Source organism: Sorex fumeus, unplaced genomic scaffold, assembly GCF_029834395.1.
Source record: "Sorex fumeus unplaced genomic scaffold, SorFum_2.1 ptg000015l, whole genome shotgun sequence".
Lineage (NCBI taxonomy): Eukaryota > Metazoa > Chordata > Mammalia > Eulipotyphla > Soricidae > Sorex > Sorex fumeus.
In genome coordinates this window covers 18,819,763-18,833,517 of record NW_026606072.1, presented here as the reverse complement: position 1 = coordinate 18,833,517, position 13,755 = coordinate 18,819,763, and the positions used below count along the sequence as shown (strand labels likewise).

At 43.8% G+C, this 13,755-nt stretch overlaps 1 protein-coding gene across 2 annotated transcripts in view; it reads right to left on the bottom strand.

Annotated features, from left to right (window-relative positions):
• Positions 1-12,026: 12,026 nt before the first annotated feature.
• The window catches only part of DHX29 (DExH-box helicase 29), a 48,747-nt gene continuing 47,018 nt past the window's right edge, over positions 12,027-13,755 (bottom strand). For both annotated transcript variants that reach the window (XM_056112145.1, XM_056112146.1), the window contains exon 27: positions 12,027-12,339. In XM_056112145.1, coding sequence (XP_055968120.1) covers positions 12,287-12,339 — 53 coding nt within the window. In that variant the 3' untranslated portion in view covers positions 12,027-12,286. The remainder of the gene's footprint in view (positions 12,340-13,755) is intronic.

Below are 13,755 nucleotides of genomic sequence, written 5' to 3'. Positions count from 1 at the left end.
TCTGATATTGTTCCCATTTTACAGATAGAAAAGCTGAAATAAAGACAAGAAGTTATTTGTCCAAGGTCATGATGACAAGTAGATGGCTGGCTCAGGATTGACACTTAGGCTGGCACCTTGCTCTATAATCACCAGGTTAATATCTCAAGATTGTGCAGTGATTTGCAGGTAACATTAAATGTCCAAACTTTATCCAAAATCTCCGAAGATGCCCCACCAAGGGAAAGAGATGATCTGTCTGATTTTTATTTATTTCCCCGCCTTCCCATCATTGCTGTGAAGATTAGGGGTCTCTCCCACACCCAATGGGGTGGTGCTTGCACGTTTGCCCATGGTTCTTGCTGAGGATGGCATATTTTAGTTGTAGAGCCCACGGAGGGTCAGACTCCTTTAGTTTGGTGCTTGTGTACTTTCTGGGTGTCGTGCTTGCATGGGGGTTCACCAGGAACCTGTGCTGGCTGTGTTGGTGGGCTATTAGTGATTGCCCCACTGAGTTGTATAACTGCTGGGGCTGGGTACTGGCATGTGGGCAGCACCAGGGATTATAGTCACCCTAATTCTACTCCCTGTCGCTCTTTAAAGGTTTTTCGAATGAATTCCTGTCTCCCAAGTTCTCTGGTTCTTGGACCCTTAAAGTCATTAGGGAAACCTAAACTGCTGTAAAAATGTAAAATTTATTTAAACCCAGACTTTTCTAATGAAGGCTGCTTAACCACTTTTGACCCTGGGTTTTTGTTTTTTTGTCTTTTTTTTTTTTTTTTTGGTAGACCTTCTGCCTCTATAAGGAATTATTCAAGTAATGGGACCAAAGTGTTCTTGCAGGGGGTTGAGGTTGTGGTGTTGAACCCAATTTGGTGCTTTAGCTTTAGTCAAAGTTTCCACCCTCATTCTACCCCCAATCCAGTATAGAATTGAATCAGGAATTACACACTTATTCACAGTACTTTGTTTCTGTAAACAAAGCAAGTAGTTTACTGCCCACATGTGAAACAACTTTGTTTGCACTGCAAACACATCTTTGATGTCACTAAAATTATATTTATATAGTACTCTACTTTCTATTAGTGTATTTCAGCACCAGATCTTCAGGTGTAAGATACTTGAAGTCAGACAAGTTTTGCTGGTATTTAGTAAATAAACAAAGGGCAGAAATTTTCAGCGCATTTTTTGAAGCCAGATATTTGACTTCTATCTCAGTGCCCACCAGTCTCCACAGGGGGAGGAGCGGGCCTTTTGTTGCTGCTGCTGCCCTGGCACCTTGCCAGCTCCACTTAGTTCACCAAGGGTTCAGCACACACGCTCAAGTGATTCGTCTCTCCCCTCATGCATACAGATGCTTTCTCTTCCAGCTCACTCCCACCTGTGGCTGTCTGACAAGCATGAGCGTTACCCATGGAGCAGGCTGGAGCTTTGGCTCAGCAGCCAGAGAGATAGTAAAGAGCTTCCCTTGTCCACAGCTGCCGGTGACCCCCCTGAGGTCCTGCTGGAAGTGATCCCTGAGCACAGAGCCAGGAGTAAGTGCTGAGCACCACCACAAACAAAACAAAAGAGATTGAGTTCTGGAACCAAATTCATTGGGTTTAGAAGCCCAGCATTGGGAATGCCCTGCCACAGTGGCAGGGGGGGATGGGGGGAATGGTGGGGGGGGGAGGGATATTATCCTTGGTGGTGGAAAATGGGCACTGGTGGAGGGATGGGTATTTGATCATGGTATGACCGAAATCCAAGCACAAAAATTTGTAAATCTACAACTGTACCTCATGGTGTTTCACTAATAAAAAATAAATTCAAAAAAAAAAAGAAGCCCAGCATTGCAGCTTTGCAAAGCTGGGCAAGAAAATGGGCCTTTGAATTTCTTAGTTTTGCTATTTGATAAAAAGAAAATGTGGTAGTAAGAGGGGCTGGAGCGATAGCACAGCAGGTAGGGCGTTTGCCTTGCATGCGGCCAACCCGGGTTCAATCCCCAGCATCCCATATGGTCCCCCAAGCACTTTTAGGAGTAATTCCTGAGTGTATGAGCCAGGAGTAACCCCTGTGCATCACCAGGTGTGACCCAAAAAGAAAAAAAAAGTGTTTGGGGCTGGAGCGATAGCTCAGTGGGTAGGGCGTTTGCCTTGCATGCGACCGACCCAGGTTAGAATCCCAGCATCCCATATGGTCCCCTGAGCACCACCAGGAGTAATTCCTGAGTGTAGAGCCAGGAGTAACCCCTGTGCATTGCTGGGTGTGACCCAAAAAGCAAAAAAAAATGTGGTAGTAAGAGTATTCTGTAAAATATTTAAGGATTAGATAAGCCATAGCACTTAATGTTAGCTCTGCTATATATATATATATATATATATATATATATATATGTGTGTGTGTGTATATACATATACATATATACATATATAAAACAAAACTTCAATGTTGGTAGGTTTATAGCTGTAGGAAGCAAGGAAGCTGCATTTTTATTACAGCTCCACTGGATTTCATCTTCATCTGAAATGGAAGGCATGTCTTCCTGGTAGTGAACTTGAGACTACTAGAGACTACCCAAGCCCCTAAGCATTACCTGGGCTAACAGATAGGAAGCAGGACTTCTATACAGCATACATAGATCTTCACCATGTTCTGAGGTTGAGTTCCTGCTTTTAGGGGGAAGGCATGACATTAGGCTGGGTGAGCTCCAGCAGCAGCATGCCCTTCCAAGGCCTGGCTCAGGAGAGGACATCCAGAAATCTGGAAGTGTGCTAAGAACAGAAGTATTGATGTGTCAGAGGGGTGTCCAAGGTGCAGCCGTCTTGAAACAGAGAACTGGGTGATTTGCCTCCATGGGCCTGGAAGCGTTTCTTCAAGCGAGATCATAGCCTGAATGAAACTGGTTGTCCTGACTGACTTAGTGGGAATAGTCCTCATCTCACTGTGTGACATTTGAACTCTCCTTTGGTTTTACTCTCTGATGTTTGTATTTATTTTATAGGTTTATTAAGCTGTGACCAGGTTACAGAGAAAAGGGTCCGTAACTTGGAGAACAAGGAATTTCTTGGAGAAAAGCCAAAGTAGACTGTCTGTAAAAGAAACCAAAAAAAGGACCACAGAGATAGTATAGTGGGCAGTGCACTTGCCTTATTCGCAGCTGACCCTGATTTGATCCTCACCATCCCTTAAGGTCCCCTGAGTACCTCCAGCAGTAATTCCTGTTTGCAGAGCTAGGAGTAATCCCTGAGTATCACCAAGTGTGGCCCAAAAACAAAAACAAAAGTAAACCTAACAAACTTTTGGAGCTGGAATGATAGTGTAGCGGGTAGGACGCTTTCCTTACACACAGCAGACCTAAATTAGATTTCTGGCATCTCGTTATGGTCCCCCAAGCACTGCCATGAATGATTCCTGAGTCCAGAACCAGGAATAAGCCCTGAGTATTGCCAGGTATGCCCCCCCCCAAACAAAACAAAATGAATGAAAACAACAAAAAAGAAATCAGGATAAAAAAACGAGAGAAATGTTTTAGAAATCCACGGGAAGAAAAAAATGTTCCATTCTGTCTTTATTCACAGGGATGCCTCAGACCTCCAGGCTGTTGAAATTGGCAGTTCATAGCCCCAGGTTTGCCTTAGGCTCTTAATCCACTGAGCCATCTTCAAACCTCAAAACCCCAAAAGCAAGTTTTTTCTTGCTCTTTTACCTCTCAGGTATTGAAATGTCCAATGAGATTTGCTCATTGACAGGGTATATCAAAGTGAACCAAGGCTGAGGGCGAGGTTACCTACAGCTGCCATATGGTGCTTATGCTGTTGGTGTGGACTTATCTATGGTGGGGCTTGGAGCCTGTGTCCCCAGGTGAGGCGACTGGAGTGGGGGATAGTGGTGGGGGTATTTGTGGAGTGTGTGGGAAACTGATGCTCTTGAGCGAGGCTCCTCTCAGCTCGCGGCAGGCAACTCTTGTAGCCAGGCCTGGGGCCCTCGTGGCATTATCTTCACCTTCTAACTAGGGCCCACAGCATCCTAATTGCAATCCATTTTTTTAAGGGAGACTTTAATTATTTTCTTTTCTTTTTTTTTTTTATGAACTTCTTTGTACTTTACTTAGCTTTCCTAATTATTTTCTTCCTGACTATACCTGTAAACTTTGAGACTCATGCTCCTCGTACTCAGCCACAACTACTATTGGGCTTGCACAGCCGAACCACAATCCGGACCACAACTCCTAGATTGCTCTCCTGATCAGCACTTTCGAGAAGATTTGGGCTGTGGAAACTGCACAGCAGGACTAGAGCATGTTCTAACCCCAAGCAGCTGTGAACGTCCAGACTGTGGGGGCGCCTGGAGAAGGATCCGGTCAGTCTTAGGTCTTCCTGCTCACAACTCAGAGAGCAGTCACTTGGGAGGCTTATGTTCATAGTGCCCCTAGCATGGTCCTCCCTGCTGCCTCAGAGCCCCACCAGAGCAGGCAGTAGAATGCCAGTCATTGAAATAGACTCATAAGGACATCAAGCGAGGGGTAGATAACGGGTACCATGCAGTCTGCAATTCTGATAGAATGCCTGTGCACACGCTAAGAAACAAAACAAAACAAAACAAAAAACAGCTGCTCAATTCAATACATAGAAATTACTAGTCAGAGCCAGGGAGATAGCCCAGTGGGTTGGGGTGCGTGATTTGCAGACAGGTTCATTCCTAGCGCCATCTGGTCCCATGAGAATCACTGGGAGCAGCCTGTGGGTCCCGCCTGGTGTGGCATCCAAACAAAAACAAAAACAGTTAATATGAAATTCTAAAAAAAAAAAAAAAGGAAAAATCAACTCAAACGTAAAAGAAATACCCAAATGTAACTGAGTATTTGTTAGGTAAAGGAGAGTCACACTTATAACAGACTGAGGACTGGAGAGATCCGACTGTGTGTGAAGGGGGTTGTCGGCCCTTGCCTTGCATGCAGCGAACCCAGGATTCATCTCTGGTACCCCATAGTCTTCCCTGAGCCCTGACAGAAGTGATCCCTGAGCACTATTAGGTGTGGCCCCCAAACAAAACAAAATGATAAAAAACAATAACAAAGTGATATAACAATATAAAAAGGCTTCAAACAAAAATAATTTTTAAAGAGTATATTAAAGAATATAAGGAAGGGGTTTAACTGTAGATAAGCGGAGCTAGAGAGATAGCACAGTGGATAGGGCACTTGCCCTGCACATGACTGACTCAGGTTCAATCCCTGGCATCCCATATGGTCCCCCAAACACCTCTAAGAGTTAGTCCTGAGTGCAGAGTCAGGAGTTTCCCTTGAACATCACCACGTATATGGTAGAGTTTCCTCATGAAGTTAATAGGAGAGTACCATATCACCCAACAATTCTGCTTTTTAAAAATCTATCTCAAATTGTGAAATAGGAACTGGAGCTATTTTTTCACACACTCATGTGAAAATAAGAATATAATAAGTAAGGCACTTGCTTTGCATGTGCCTGACTCAGGTTCGATCCCCAGTATCCTGTATAGTCCCCCAAACGCCATCAGGAGTGGCTCCTGGGCACAGAACCAGGATTAACCCCTGAGGACAGTCAGGCAGATGTGACTCAAAAACAAAGAATATGAGAATATTAGCATAAAAAGTTTTATTTACCTCAACATATGCTGCAACATTTACAGCTAAAATATAAAAATAACAAGTTTTTTTTTAATCCATTGATGATGGGATAAAGAATTATATGGAATTTTAATAACATGGACTTTCCTCACATATATGTATGATGAAATTGTTACAGCAAAATGGAATGAGCTCTCCAGTATTTGTTGAAAGCTGAGGTAGAACCAGGGAAAGTATTTACCATGGGGGCCTGTGCTCTGAAAGGAGGCCCAAGGTGAGGGGAAGGAGGAGCCACCACAGGGTCAGTGTGGGTTTGTTTTCTTGTGATGAACCTTGAAGACTTTGCAGTGAGTCTGCAAGGCCTTGCATAAAGAGGTACCAAGAGGTCCAGTGATTTAGGATTGAGGTGTGGAGGGGGATAGAAGCAAGACTTTGAGGGTGGGGAAAGTAAGAAAGATATGAAGTACCATGACCACAGACTGTGTCTGATATCTAGAACCAAGCACCTTGTTAGAGCAGATCACAAATGCAAGTGACATTGGCTGAAGTGATAGCACAGTGGGTAGGGTGTTTGCCTTGCAATTGGCCAACCTGGGTTTGATTCCCAGCATCCCATATTGTCCCTTGAGCACCTGAGTGCATGAGCCAGGAGTAACCCCTGTGCATCGCTGGGTGTGACCCAAAAATAAAACAAAAACAAAACAAAACAAAACAAAAACAAATGCAAGGGACAGTTTCCTTAACTTCTCAAAGATAGCACTGGTGCTGAATAGACAGTTTTACACTGGCTGAAGAGTTCCAGTTGTCATCTCCAACAGCCTTGTGGGGAGTGAAGAGAAGGACTCAGAACACAACTGGCCTGAGGAATGAGGGAATCTGGAGTCTTGGTTCTTCAGTGGTGACAGACCTGTGGTTTTCTTTCCACCTTCAATTTTTGGTATACTCATGTCTTTCACATGAGGTAGCAGGTCTAACACAAACCACCAAAGGAAACTTGAAAACAAGCCTCTCTGGTTACTATAAGCTAACCATCCCTGAATGCTGTGGTTCTCTGCTCTGCTCAGCCTGCTGTCAGTTTTTGGTTATTTGGCTCTGCACTCCGGGATCATTCCTGGCAGGGCTCAGAGAGACCAACTGGGGTGCTGGTGATTGAACCCAGTAGGGTGCAAGGCGAGCACCCTACCTGCTGTACCATCTCTCCAGCCCCTTGAAACCAGTGTTGACTACCTACTATGTGTTGGGAATTGCAGCAGTGGATAAGACTCATTGACCCAGAAAGGGGAGGTAGGAAGTAAAACAGTGAATATCACCTCGGACAGTAGTCGGGTCTGTGTAGACATTTGAAAGTCTGATGGCCCCGCGTGTAAGGCTGCTTTCGAGAAGAGCTGGAGATGTTTCTTTGAACAGTTTGTATGTGTTGCTGAGTCTCTCTGTCTCTCCCCTCCCTTCATTGCTATTGGAATGACAGGGGTGACACACACACTGAGCTCATCCGATTGTGGTACTCACAATCGGATGAGCTCTCCAGTATTTGTTGAAAGCTGAGGTAGAACCAGGGAAAGTATTTACCATGGGGGCCTGTGCTCTGAAAGGAGGCCCAAGGCGAGGGGAAGGAGGAGCCACCACAGGGTCAGTGTGGTACTCACACACTTGGCCAGTGGAGGCTCACACGACTTTAGTTGCGATGCCGGTTGTGCTGTTTGCCTGTGATGCCTGCAGAAGCTTCCACACATGCTCGCCAAGGGTACATTTTCTGACCATGGTGCTTGCTGGAGGTCACACACCTTCCCAGTTGTGGTTCTTGTACACACCCATCCCCTATGCTGCTCCCAATCATCTGCAGCGCTGGGTGTCACAGACGAAGCACAGGCATCACAGTCTTATGCCTGGGAGGCCTTGAGCCAACCCCCCACTTCTCCATCTCTGGCTCTCAAAGTTGCACAAAGCCATTCCTCAAGTGAGAGTTCTTTTTCTTTTATTTTGGGAGAGGGGAGGGTTGGGCCACATCTGTCTGTGCTCAGGGGTTACTCCTGACTTTGTACTCAGGAATTACTCCAGGTTGTGCTCAGGGTGCCATGTAGGATGCTGGGGATCAAACTCCAGTGAGTCAAATGCAAGGCAAATGCCCAACCCGCTGTGCTATCGCTATGGCTCTCTTCGAACGTTACTTCAGTCAGTATGTTGTTGAGGTGGGCTGCAGCAGTGTTTTCTGGTGTAGCAGTGGGGGTTGGGGTAGGCGGTTCCTACAAGTATTTACATCATGAGAGTGAAATTATCTGAAAGTATTTATCTCTAGACCTTCTGCAGAGGAGTGAGTGTATGGTGCAGCTCACTGTGTATTCCAGATCTTTCCCAAACAAATGCAAGATTAAGCTCCTCTGTGTTATTCTTGTCAGCAGCACTTCTTTAAATGATGAGGGGCCAGCTCACTGGTGTAAGTCCGTGGTGCATCCTACATGAGCCATAACTTCAGGTGTCCGTATTAAAGAAGGTCTAGCATGTCTTTCTCTACCACCCAGAAAACAAAGAGGGCAGCAGTTAGTATCTTCAGACCACAGTAAGCAAACCCCTGTCCCAAATGTAAAGTGAAGCTGGTCCTATTGAAAAGCAACAAAGAGGCAGGCTGAAGGGCACAATATGTACTGTGCCTACTTGGATGTCAAATCATAGGGTACAGATCAAAACAGAGCAGCTGTTGAGGGCCGCCTCGTCATATGTTCTTAGAGCTTGTGAGAACAGGCACCCAGGGGCGAAGTTAACAAAAGCGCTCAGCATGGGGCAGGCAATTGTCCCCCAAGCCTCCTCCCCCGCCTCACACAGTCTCTGAGTGCACAACAATGTGGATTAGATGGAGTGGCTTGATTTTCTTCCCCTGTGACAGACAAGTTTGGATGTTAAAATTGTATCTTTAGCCATGTTTCTTAGTACTTTTGGTGGGATGGACAAATTGCCAGTTTCCCTGAGCGTTTTAGCCCATGTTTCTCTATCACTGTCTTATTTGCTATTTGCATTGCAGAGTGGATGAACACATGTACAAGCCTTTATGGAGCACCTGTCTTGTTCCCTTGTATGTTCCCTTGTATGTCAACATCAGCTTCTAACCCAAAGACTGGTTGAGTATGTTTGGGGGTTGGGAGGAGGAGACATGCATAATGTTAGCTTAACATAGAATGTAAAAATGATTTTCACCCAAGTGACATCTTTAGAGGGTGTGTCTGATTTGGCAGGCACTCTGAAACAAACCAGAAAGACAGCAGCTTGTGGCTTTGTGCCAACCAGAACCCTCCATTGTGCCAACCAGAACCCTCACCATAGGAGTCAATTTCTGTTCGGCTTCCCAAGTTCCTTCAGCATCTGTCCTGTGTCTGTCTGGCCTTTTTTTTTTTTTTTCCCATTAATATTTACTGTACCTTCCTGATTAGAAAAATAATGTGTGGGGCCGGAGCAATAGTAAGGCAAACATTTGCCTTGTATGTGGCTGACCTAGGTTCGGTCTTCCCTGAGCACCACTTAAGTGTAAATCCTGAGTGCAGAGCCAGGAGCATCGCCAAGTGTGACTCTAAAAAGAAAAAAAAAAAAAGACATGAAAAAAGAAAAAGAAAATGCCTGTTTATTGCAATAAAGTTGGAAACATTTTCATACTTCATATTTCATATTCATAGAGAATTTAAAAAAATCTGTCTGGGGGCTGAAGTGATAGCACAGTGGGTAGGGCATTTGCCTTGCATGTGGCCAATCCGGGTTCGATTCCCAGCATCCCATATGGTTCCTGGAGCACCACCAGGAGTGATTCATGAGTGCATGAGCCAGGAGTAACCCCTGTGCATCACCAGGTGTGATCCAAAAAAGCAATAAATAAAACCAATCACTCCTTTAAAAAAAATCTATCTGGCAGGGGGTGAAAAATTGTATTTATTTCCCTTCTGTTTTCTTTTTGCTGTTGCGGCAACATGCCTACTTGGTTGTGGTCCTGCGCACTTTAGGGCTGCACACCTGATGGCGGTGCACGAGGTTCTGTGCTCTCCTGGGATACTGGGTTTCCTCAACAGCAGAGCTGCTGGGTTAGCACTTGCGTAACTGGGTTAGTGCGTTTCGGGTGGTGCCGGCAACTGAGGCCCCGTGAATAGTAAGTTTTAAAATAGGACATTTTGACAGTTTTGTAACAGAAAATATTTTAATGTTCTTTCAGATACCTTGCATAATTCTAAACATACACAGAAAACATGAATGTACATTGCTTATATACATCCTTTTCTTTGCAGGGGCCAGGAGATGGATGTTGGGCCACAACTGGCAGTCTCAGGGCTTGCTCCTGGCTTTTTGCTCAGGGATCATTCCTGGAGGGGGTGGGAGGGCCATACAGGGTGCCAGGGATTGAATCTAGATCAACCGTGTGCAAGGCTGTGCCCACCACCAGCTCTCCTGGCCAGATTTTCTCTAACAGTGAGTTAGGGATCAGGACTGCTTGAGTTTGGCGTCACCCTCTGTAGCTCTATGCGTCCAGTCCTGTATTTAAGAGAGCACCTGGCAAACTTCTTTACTGCCTAAGATGAGGATGTCACACATGGTTTTGTTCACCTTCCTACTGGGGGAGAAAGTCAAGTGGATAAGTTCACCAAAGGAGAATGAAACATAGTCCCTTTGCTTGCCTGAGAAGCTAGCTGTGTAGCCAACACCTTGCTTTGTCTTTGTCCCATCTGCCGTTTCTCACTGAACACTGAATCATGACATCTTCTGAAAATTCTATTAGTTTTACTTGTTATCACCTTCCTCCTCCAGAATCCATGAAGAAACTTTTGTTGGTTCCTCTGCAGTTATTACCTATCAAAGTGTATGGAAGTTCCCAACAAATATGCTCAGTGAACACAATTCAGTGCCTGGCATCCAGGAGACGATGGAGTGGTAAAAGTGGCAGATGGGGCTGACAGTACAGGGGGAATGGCCTCTGCCTTGCACGCAGCCAACCCAGATTCAATCCCTCGCATCCCTTATGGTCACCCAAGTCCCTCCAGAAATGATCCCTGACCACAGCGTCGAGTAAACTCTGAGCACAGCTGGGTGTGCCCCTCAAACCAAAATTAAATAGTGGCAGATAGGTTGCTTTTGGATCAGTCTTTATGACTTTCCCCCCTCACTTTAATCCCTCCGCCTATCTTCCTGTCAGAGCCTGTTTTGGCTCCAGCTGCCTCTGTGTAAACATTTTTGGACATTTCAGAAAGATCATCTTTTTTCTTTCTAGGAGTCCATGATCTCACCACACTTGCTTCTCAAATTCCCAGTTTTAAGAGAGTAAAGGTTACATTCCGTAAACTGAAATGGTTCTGAAGCTATTCTACTTCTACTGCTTAATACCAGTCTGAACTTATTAGACAAGGCATTTTGCTTATCTAGGTCTAATCTATAAAGTGGGGACAATGTAGTATCTAATAAGGTTGTGAGGATTTCACACACTCACCTGAACATAACTTGCTTCATGCACAAAGTGACCAATGAACTAAAGTTCTACCTGTGGAGTTCCACATTTTGTCTCTAGTATGTCACAAATTTAACAGCCTCTACTACCCAATTTGACTTTCATTGCTATTAATGGAATTGGTTAGAGATTCCAAATCAGTCAAATTTGACTTTTTGCTTTCATTATCTTCCTACTGTAAGCAGAAACCTAGAGATTACTATTAAGTACATTCACTTCCATGTACATGTAAAGTTACAGCTTTTACTATTGATTTATCAACAAATATTAGTACTTAGGAGTCAAACAGATGGTTATATAAAATTTGGATATTGTTCTTCAGGTAGGATTTCTGAAATCTGGTCTACACATGAATTATATTTGAAGCACCTTAACAATCTTGATAGGAAATGAAAGGAAAAGTCTTCTAAGTATTCAAAATGGAGTTCCAAAATGGGACAAATGAAACCACTGAAAAATAACTAAGCAAGACTATCTCAAGGCCACCAACTGTATTGACATAATTATGGGTACAAAAGGGTTCAAGCGCAGTGACGTCAAACTTAGAACTGAGGAAATTGGTGGGACTTCTCTCCTCCTAAGGCTGAAGCAGCATCCACCTTTTTGCTGTTTTTTTGACTCCACCTTTATGTTTAGTGAAGGTTACTGAAATAGGTGGCATTTATTTCATTGTACACTTAGAGTTTTTATGTTTGTTTTGGGGCCACACCTTGTTGTGCTCAGGGGACCATATCGGGTGCTGGAGACCAGACCCAAGTAGGCCGTAAGCACCCTCCCCACTGAACTATGACTATTTTGGTTTTGAGTATCAAACATTAAAAACTGAATTTTGAATTTGTTCCTTTTCATGGAAATGTAATTACAACTGGTTTTGCAGGTCTTTTTCCCTTCTAGGTGAGGAGATCTAAACTTTGAAACACTGATGAAAAAGGCAAATACAGATACTTAATGCTAAATAACAGGTACTACAGACACATAGGCATAAAATGATGTATAAAATACAGATGGTACCAAAGAATTTATTGTAAATGTAGTGGCAAATACACTGAGAATAATCATCATTAAAAAGGAATTAGAAAATTACACACGTTTAAAGTATGTGCCTTTCCCCCCCACCCCCGCCATCTCTAATTAGGCTAATACCAACATTTTAAGTACTGAAATACTTAATGGCATGGTTTATTTTCACATAATTTCATGAATGCGTCTTCACTGTAATTTTCAAGTGGTCGACCAAGAATTTTAAATCAAGTATTCTCTGTTTTTATCAATTCTGTGATGATCTGTAGAATTTTGTCATCTGAGTGGGAGAAATAAAAACATAAACAACAACCCATGAGCAAATTCATCATCAGTTAAAATTTCCAATGTACATACTTCTCGGTAACTGGTATACTTCATTAAGAGTCTTTTAAATTATAATACAAAACTAATGGCAGCAATATTTACTATAAAACCAAAGATGGTGGGACTAGAGAGACAGTGTAGCAAGTCAGGTGCTTGCCTAACTTGTGGCTGACCTGGGTTCAATCTCTGCTGCCATTACTAAGCCCTAGCCCAGCTATGTGTGGATGAACAATCAAATCAAAACTACAGATGCTGAGCTAGAGAGACAGTACAGGGTTAAGTCACATCCTCTGCATGCAGCTGACCATAGTTTGACCTCCAATACTACAGATGGTTACCTGAGCACTGCTGGGAGTGAGCCCTGGGCAGAGTCAGAATATGGGAACAGCTCCTGAGGACTTCTGGGTGGGTTCACTCCCCTACTATCCCAAAATGATACCACCAGAGATGTCTACAAAATAATCTGTTCCCCTTCAAATATATATTTAATACTTTTATTACTGAGGAGGCCACACCTGATTGTGCTGGGAAGGGGGACCCCGAGAAGTGTGGTATCCAACCTAGGAATCAGCATATGCAAATGTACTCTACTGCTTTAATTATATTTGTTGTATCTACTTCTACAGAAAGTTAAGGGTGTTTTGTGTTTTTGGGTCACACCTACGGTGCTCAGGGGCGGCTCCTGGTGGTGCTCAGTGGACCAGGGGACCTTATGTGGTGCTAGGGATGGAGTCTGCTGTGTGCAAAACAAGTACCCAAGCCCCTGTACTATCTCTCTAGTCCTTAGAAAGTTAATGTATTGAATATGTATTGGTTAAGGCTTAACAGAAAAATTATATAATTGTTCATCCTTGATAAGAAATCTTTTAAAAGTTCTGTGCAAGTTTCACAATTTTTTTCCACCTTACTCAAAGATACTACAAGCTCTACTGATCCTTGCATATTCTACAGCATGTGCCAGAATTTCTACTGCATGAGCTGGATAGGACTGTTATCAGTTTCTCCAAGTTCAGTCTAAAGGAAACAAATTTTAACAGGGAAGTGCTGTTAGAGAGGTGTCCATGGAGAAGTGACAGATCTCTTTACACAACAAAGAAACACCAGTTAATTTAACTAACAGCTGCTATTTGCTAAGGAGGTTTTGTCTGTAGCTGCTTCTGTGTTTAAACTGTTCCTAAGAAAAGTTATAACCACTCTTTTAGCTACCTGTAAGTATCAGGGTCGCAAGAGTGCAATGTATGTGTGTTAGACATTTCAATAAGAGCACGGTTGTAATAAGAAATCTGGGTTCGACAGGTTTTTGTGGGCTACAATGGCATTAAAAAAAGGGAAGGGATGGGCGGGAAACTGTCACCCGCTGCAAGGAAAA